This window comes from Semicossyphus pulcher, unplaced genomic scaffold (genome assembly GCF_022749685.1).
Source record: "Semicossyphus pulcher isolate SPU_LCO1_2020_fin unplaced genomic scaffold, fSemPul1.0.p SCAF_5, whole genome shotgun sequence".
Lineage (NCBI taxonomy): Eukaryota > Metazoa > Chordata > Actinopteri > Labriformes > Labridae > Semicossyphus > Semicossyphus pulcher.
Window position 1 is genome coordinate 23,083,292 of NW_027211726.1, and position 8,524 is coordinate 23,091,815.

The window sequence follows — 8,524 nt, forward strand, 5'->3', positions numbered from 1 at the left end:
GTCGGCGCAGTGACTGTCGTAGAGACCGTGCCTGGCAGTAAATAGCGATTATTTGACAATAGGAGTTTTGTAAACGTAGTCTTTTCTACTGATTTTAAGTTGTTAGTTAAAATGGCTGAAAAATTTGATAATCTGGAGGAGCATCTGGAGAAATTTATCGAGAATATTCGACAGTTGGGAATCATCGTCAGCGACTTCCAGCCCAGCAGCCAAGCAGGACTCAATCAGAAACTGTAAGTCGTTTTGGTCTTATTTAGAGCGTTTTACAGATACACTTCAATTAACATTATGTTTACCTGTTATGTTCGTTTTTCTTTTCAGAAATTTTATGATATCTGGACTGCAAGACATCGAGAAGTGCCGTCAACAGCTTCATGAGATCAACGTTCCGCTGGAGGTCTTTGAGTGAGTGTAGTAGCTTCTATAACGTTATTGCTGTGCCCATCAGGATTTATGGTCTTTTAATATATTAGTTTTTGTTAAGTTTCTGCTTCTCTCTTTCATTTCCGTATTGCTGTGAATATATGTTGTTCTTGAGAGAAGCTACGCCGAGCCCCATTTTAAAATCTGACCATTTTAAACCGTTAGTCCATGTCCGGATTTAATAATAATTTAAAAATGTTAAATGCCTCATACTATACGGGGTTCAGATCTGGGTATTGGGGTGTCCATGACATGAAGAGAGAGATGCTGATTTAAGGAAAATTTGGAGTGGTCTCTTGATTTTTTTTTCCAGAGCTGTATTATTCAATGTCTTTGACAAGAAAGAAAGGCTAATTTACCAAATTTGGTTAATGGAATTATTAGTTCTTTATAGCTTCCATTTAAGTCCCTCGACTGATATTAAACATTTTGTTTGTAGATACATTGACCAAGGTCGAAACCCTCAGCTGTACACCAAGGAATGTCTGGAGAGAGCCTTGGCGAGGAATGAGCAGGTCAAAGGGAAGATCGACACTATGACGGTAAGAGATAATGCCAGGGTCACATGCATTGATACCCTACCAGTGCCACTGCAAGAATCAGAGTCTGATATCTCCTCCCAATTTTGTTTAGGAATTCCTCTATGGAGTCTTTGTTATTTGGTAATACATATGGCCCCGAAAACAGATTATACTCATCACGTGTTAAGTTTCTTTGTCCTTGACATAATAATGCAGAATCATCCTGCTGTCATTTAACATAATACTTACTGTGAATCTAAAGGAAAACCTAAACGAAGACTCTGTAAATCTCAGACACCAGTGATGGTCTCTTTTGCTTTGTGGGACATAAAAAGACCAGTATTATTTTCATAACCAGTTTAAAACTTCTTACAGTATGTTTAAACCTGTATATAGCTATATAGCTTTAAATAAGTAATAACCTGTACTGCTGTATTTTTTTTTGCTGCAGAAATTCAAGAGTCTTCTTGTCTCCGAGCTCAGCAAAGTCTTTCCAGAGGAGATGTCCAGGTATAAGGCTATACATGGTGAAGATGCCCCGTCCTAGTGCCTACTGCTACATGACCTCTGACCTTCAACCTGTGACCCTTAAAAAGCCTGAATGGAGTTGTACCCATCAGGATCCTCTGTGGTTGCCAGCAGAATGTGATAAGAACACATTAATATTATCTGTACACATTTTGATGCTGTTGCTGAAGAGTACCCTGAGATTCTGCTCAGCACCCTGCCTCAGCCAAACCTCTTCTTTCTTTATATTTAAACCATATTTAAATTACAAATAGAAATACAAATCAAAAGCGAGTAACAGTAGAGAGGAAGAACCTTTATTTTATGTTACTGGGTCACACATGTGTTTTCAAGGTACCTGCTGATACATTGACACTGATTATGCTGTCAAAAGCAATTTCTACAACTCCCAAGTGTACAGAAGAAAATGTTCACCTGTCTGATTCTGCATTACGGTATTTACATCATCAGCTGTACATACAGTATATATGAACTCTTACACTCTACTTTTGTAATGCTTCCAAATCATTGTGCAGCATCCATTTGTACCACATACAGTTCCAGACATTTTGTATCGATCTCAGGTTTCTAATGGCCACAATTATCAAATGCAAATGTTATTGATGGTAATTCTGTGCCTGATCATTTGACATGATCAGAAATGAGTCCACTCTTTATTTGTAACTTGTTTGTATTATAGTTTTTGTTATTAAATGATCCTTATTGGACCGATGTTTTGTTTTGTTTTTTCTATTAAATCATTTAGGATGCTAAATAATAGTTTATAATTTATGGCATGGAATAAAACATTATCAGAAAAAGTCAAATGTGTAACTTGTGACAAACTATCCTGAAAATTAAACAAAATATAATCAAATATGAAATGTGAATTAAAAAAAATATGGATATCCAGGTTGGGCTAATACTGCAAGGGTTATATTTTTGAAAGATGGCAATGTGTGCCATTAGGATAAGATAGTACTTTATTGATCACCAGAGGGGAAATTCGGTTGTTGCAGTAGCAAGAAGGCAAATACAAATACAAATAGGAATAGATAAAAAATAAAATAAGAGGTATATTCAACTGGTATACAAAAGGGACATATGTGACAATCTATAGTGACATGGTTTCGGATGAAGAGACATATAGGTAATAACAGCAACATTTAGCAGTATGAAATAGTACAGTATAAATAAGGGGCAATTTAGAAAGTGTCAAATAAAGTATATACAGTTATATTACAGTATGTATATGTATATAATGATCTGTGATATGGAATATTAAGTCAATAACTGTATATTACAGTAATTATGAAATTCCATTAAATTATTTGTCTATTTCAGAGAAAATGTTAGTTGCAAGTATTTTTGTCTATAGCATCTATGTACATTTTACATTACATTTTATTGTTGGGTGAAAAAAACATTAAAATACCTTCAAATAAAGATACTGTAGAACAAAACTTGCGCAAACTAGTATGATTAATTTTACTTGTATCTTTTCTTCAGGACTTTCCTGTTGTTGCTACTAGAGATAATAAAAATGAAATATTTTTTGAAGTATTCAGGTTTTAAAATCCCATCACCAAAGTGATTTTCATGAAGAATTGAAACATGGGTAAATATGTCAGTGGGCCAACTGCAGACATGACTTGCATGGACTTGATGACATATCAGTGACTTGCACAGGGTCATTCAGCTCAAGTGTCGAGATGGAAACATGTAGCATTGTAATTATACCCTGTCTGTGTAAGTGTGTGTCTACCTATCTATAAGATAGAGACAGTTGCTTTGGCAACAGACAGCGCTGCGTCATCAGGCAGCTTGTGGCCCAACACGCCTCCTCCTGCTGGGGCTTAACCACGGCGACACGCCCCTGTGACCCTTGAGGCCAATCCTCTGAGACAGAAGGAGGGAAATGAGCCCTGTTATTGGTTTGTGATCTATGCTGCAAAGTAATATAGACGGCCCTCTTCCCTGGCTGTCCTTCTTCCCTGAGGATTTTTCGAACATGGTCTCGTTTAGTCAACCGTGATTCAGTAAAGAATCAGCATCCCTTTTGTATTGGGGGAGGAGTTGAGTCACAGATGTCATATTTACATCCACAGAATTATCGTTCTCATTTGTTTGCCAAGCTGCTTTTTAGACTTTGCATGTTCTGTAAGCATTATAATTTAGTTAGATAATGAGGATAATGAGGTTCAATCTTACTTTACCATACAGCCAGTTAATATCTAAAGCCTGAGTATATTTTTGTGGAATATAAAAATAATAATCTTATTAGTTAAAAGAATATCTAGATAATATCTATCTCTCTTTTTTGCTATCTTGCAGAGAGTTGGACATGCAGATTAATTACTTTTATACCTGTACAGTAAATACAGAAACGGGAAAAAAACAGTTGAAACAGCTGTTGAAAAATCTGCCTTTAGTACCTCTAAAGCGTCATTATCAACATGTTATATCTTTTTTTTATACTGTACAAAAACTAAGCACCAAAAAGTTGCGGTGCGGTTCTACGTGCCATGTCTGGCCAAGAAGTAGTCACACATTCCTCCATATAACTCCCTCTATATAATTTTTTTATAAAGTAGGTGCTGGCATAGGCAGTTTTTGTAACCCTCAGACAGGCAAGCTGTTTGCCTCAGTTTCAAGTGTGCTAAGCTAAGCTAACATGTAGCTTCACATCTACTGTATAAACATAAGAGTAGTATTAATATCCTTCTTTAGCTCACTAAAGCAAGAAAGAATACATGTTTCCCAAAATGTCAGACTTTGTAAAACATAATTCATGTAGCATATGCAATTACAACTACATGTTGACTTCCTGTTGAAGGGCATTGTTGACTTTAGTATGACCACATCAGTGATCTGATTATGGTAAATGTTAAATGGACTGTACTTACATAGCACTTTTCTAGTCTTCCGAGCACTCAAAACTGCTTTTTACGCTACATGTCACATTCACCCTCTCATACACTCATTCACACACTGATGACAAAGGCCTAAGTGCCAATTTCCCATCAGATCTATGCCCATTCAAACCCGATGCCTTTGGGAGCAATTTGGGGTTCCGTGTCTTGCCCAAGGACACTTTGACGTGTGACTGTAGCAGTCAGGGATCGAACCTCAACCTTCTGATTGAGAGACGACCAACTCTAGCACTAAGCCACAGTATAATAATGGCATTTTGAGATAATAGACATTGGCCTAGACTCACAATGCTGATTAAACATAAAAATTTCTATAGACACATTTCCCTTGTTAGTGTGGCTGCTGTGTAATGATGCTTGCCATGTTCCCACTCAATGTACAGTGGGGAAACATGGCAAGACAACAGTGGCAGACAACAGTGGGTCCTGTGGGACAGTCAGTGGGAATTGTGCAATGCTGATTGCAACGTTATAGTACTTTTTTATTATCTGCTAATTAATCCCCCTGCACTTAAACTTTTAGGTTTTTTTTATTCATTTAAGTTTTTTTTGAGAGTATAGTTTTTTGATAACTTGTGAACAAGTTAAAATGATAAGTAGAGTGCGGGCTGCAGCTCTTCCCTTGTCTTCAAATATCGGCATCAGCAACTGGAAAACCCAAATCAGCCAATAAATAGTGAACACAGCCCAAACCAAAAACCAAATATATTTTGTATCTGGCTGACTGGGGTCAGTCCTCAGTTAGGATACAAGTAGAATAATAAATCAGGGAATGACTTCGGAATGACAACGTAATGTGTTTAAAATGTTTTGTCATGCTCACTCATGCGTACCTTAAAACAGGAAACCTATGACGCCATCAGCAGAGTGAACTGCTTGCACTTGAGGCGGCAATCACGTCACAGCACCTGTCCTTCAGTAAGGCTGCAGACATTCCTGTTTTTTAGTCAGAGCACCTTGAGCATTATTCATTGAACGTTGTCAGCCACCTCTATTTCTCTCCTCTCCATTTCGAGCGTATATTTTACCCTTTGACCCTTCTTTTCTGTCTGTGGATGACGAACATCACCACTGCAGTGAGTCACAGCGGTGTTGGTCAAGGGCATCCTTTCAAATCCAATAACAAGCCAATTGGGAGGGATGAGAAATGGAATTAAATGCTGTTTTTATCCAGTTTGTGCTTGTGTCTGTGCACCGTGACATTTTTTTCACAGGGAGACACCGGCTGTGTGTATGTGGATGTGTGTCGTGATGCTTGGATAACCAGAAGAAGAGAAAAGGAGAGGGAGAGAGCATTGTAACTGTAAATATGTTTCTGTATGAGGTGCTGAGGTGTGCTGAATGACTCATCCAAGGTGAATGAGTCTTTCTCTCTCCTCTTTTTCTTCCCACTCATCTCCTCTTCCTGCATTCAAACCCCACACCCCCGATAAAACGTCCTCCTCCTTTACCTAGGTAACCGTCTTCCCTCTTTTTTAAAGACCAATGCCTTTTCTTCTACTGTGGTATCTTTCTATGCATTCCCTGAGGAGCAGTGATGTGTCAGAGGAATGTCACTGATGTTGAGTGAAATATTCATAGAGGTGGACTCTCTTCCTTTGTGTCATTTGTCATTCTTAAAGGCTTGAAGGAAACTCATGCAGGAGTTTATATAACATGCTGGGTAAAGTAAAAAATGTTATTTCCAGATCTTGTGATATTTCATTTTTTTGTCTGCTGGAAGAGCCCTCCGCTCTCCAAATTCATGGTGTAAATGGGAATCTCAACAAATTGCTTTATAAAAACAAAGGTTTGAGCTGCTTCACTGCTGCCTTTGTCCTGCAGGTATCACATTGTGAAGGAGTGTTTGGTGCAGTATCAGGTGATGTGTTGCCTTTAAAGTCTCTGAATATTTAATTGAATTCCCTGAAAACATGAATTTAGGTCAAAGAAGGACATAAACAATTGTATGTAGTTAGTTGTCATCTTGAGGCAAGTCAACCTGATAAATGTTATTCATCTGATTGTGCTTAGCTAAAAGACCTTCCCCTTAAAATAAATATTATTTCAGCCACTTTTTATCGATGAATCCTTTGATCAAAGGTGCTTAACCAAGACAGAGACAACTTGTTCCTTATGTCACCTTGAGTCCTAATAAAAAGAGAGTAGCTTTTGTTCATCATTTTTTTTATTGTGTTGATTTTGTTGCTTTTCTGGTGAATTCTAGTGAAGCTTGAGAGAGGACGGAGCTTTTAGATCTGTAACTGATAATCAGTTCTATGCCACAAATGTCCGTTGAGAGATAACATTGTATTATTGTTTACTGTTGTTCTGCTATTTCATACGTTGACAAATTTTATCAGATAACATTATAATCATCATACGTATTGGAATATTTATCACAATAACAAGCTAACTAACATAAGTTATTTTACTTGTACTCGCAATAATATCGCAATGCTTTTTGGTCTTCCCTGTTCTGTCTCCCATTGCTAGCATCAAGCCATGCAGGGTTAAGTTTAAACAACAAAGTATTTTGGTTTTGAAGAATGGTGTTCTTTAAAGGTTTCTGAAACAGGAATAAGACACAAGGTGCTTTTCGACCAAAAGCACAAGGGACTTTACGTTTCAGGAACTGTGGCCCATTGTTGTCTGCGTTTCCACAGTGGCCTAAAGTCCAGGGAAGATTATGCAAATCAGGCCAATGACATATAAAGAAGCAATAAAAGTAGCTGCACTACACCGCCAGTCAGTGGTAAGAAGAACATGAAGGCCATACAACAAAGATGAAACCATAAAACATGACGAATGGGCCGGTAGCATCCTTTGTGATCATTTGCAACACTACAGTTAGCCTGTTAGCATGGAGGAGATTCAACTTGTGCTGTTCTTGTCATCGTGCTTTGTGGCATTAACAACAGTTGATTGATAACAATGATAACAGTGAGCTTGCAGCAGCAGTCTTTAAAACATGGCGGGTGAAATAAGACGCTGCGATTATTCGACCATTCAGAAACGATCAGCACTGCAGGCCCCGCCCTGAAAGTTCCTGGACCTTTGGAAAGCACTACCCCCCATACAGGGACTTTCCAGGGGGTAAATGAATTACCCCAAAACTAAATTTAGACCCTGGTTCCTCAAAAGGTTCCGAGTTCCTGGGGAAAGTTCCTAGTGTTGAAAAGCACCTATAGAGAACAATATTACCTGGTATCATCTCTGTCGACACAAATGAGGTGAAACACAACATAGTGTTGGGCAAAGTTAAGATAAAGGTCAGGAATTTTAGTAATTGACAATTATTACAAATGTCAGTGAGATCATTGAGCTCTGCTTCCTCTGGAGCACAAGTGAAACAGAGCTTCTGTTGTCAGCTCTGTCACTTTCTCTTGCAGCCTTTCCTCCAGTGCCTCTGGACTGTGGACTTTTAGAAGCTTGGCCGCGTTCCATCATTTGTGTAAGGCATCACATTTTTTCCTGTTTTTCATTTTTACCTTCATGCAAATGCTTTTGGAGTTTTCAGACGGAACTACGGTTGAAATGTAAAATCCCTTTATTGACTGCCCTCGGGTTGGCTCAAGAAACACAAAGGCAGAGGCCTTTGATGCTATTTGCATAATGTCTTTCCGATGCGAATGATAAGTGCCTCTGACTGACCACTGGAGCTCACACAGCCCACAGCCGTGCTGGGCTTACATGCTGCTGATCGCTCTCTCCCTCACTCTTGTCTCTAGCTTTGTGACGACTGGCTGTCCTGCCTCCGCTTGGTGACAGTCATTCACCTTCTCAATGAAGGTCGGGAGGTGGACCCCCTCTTCCTTCTGTCGCCCTGGTCACCATGGAAACACCCCTCCCATTCGCCATCACCCACTCTTTTTCTCTCTTGTCTGGACAATGGCCTTTGCTGTGTATGTGTGTTTGTGTGTGTGTGTGTTGGAGTTATAGGGCCTTTCTCACACAGCTGATTTCTGTGGTGACAACACAGCGCTTTAGTGCACAGATATGAATTGTAAAACGCATCACAGCTGGAGTTTCACTCCTACATATGCTCTCTGGACATACACATGTCCGGACCCACCCACCCACACACACACACACACACACGCACACAGAAACAAACATGGGCACACAGTGTGAGTCAAGTTAAAAAGCCCTGCTGCGGAG

The 8,524-nt window shown here is 39.0% G+C and overlaps 1 protein-coding gene across 1 annotated transcript; it reads left to right on the forward strand.

The window, feature by feature from the left end:
• Position 1: 1 nt before the first annotated feature.
• med10 (mediator complex subunit 10) lies at positions 2 to 2,183 on the forward strand. Its single transcript, XM_069681723.1, has 4 exons — positions 2 to 233; positions 322 to 405; positions 863 to 965; positions 1,396 to 2,183. Exons 1-4 carry the CDS (start codon positions 112 to 114, stop codon positions 1,489 to 1,491), a joined length of 405 nt encoding a protein of 134 aa, XP_069537824.1. The 5' UTR covers positions 2 to 111; the 3' UTR covers positions 1,492 to 2,183.
• Positions 2,184 to 8,524: the final 6,341 nt, after the last annotated feature.

Bases quoted from the DNA above. Each gene is read 5' to 3' on its own strand.
- med10 (XM_069681723.1), top strand. From the start codon at position 112: ATGGCTGAAAAATTTGATAATCTGGAGGAGCATCTGGAGAAATTTATC. The intron at 234-321 runs GTAAGTCGTTTT...TTTTCTTTTCAG, and splicing joins GCAGGACTCAATCAGAAACT to AAATTTTATGATATCTGGAC. The intron at 966-1,395 runs GTAAGAGATAAT...TTTTTGCTGCAG, and splicing joins GGAAGATCGACACTATGACG to AAATTCAAGAGTCTTCTTGT.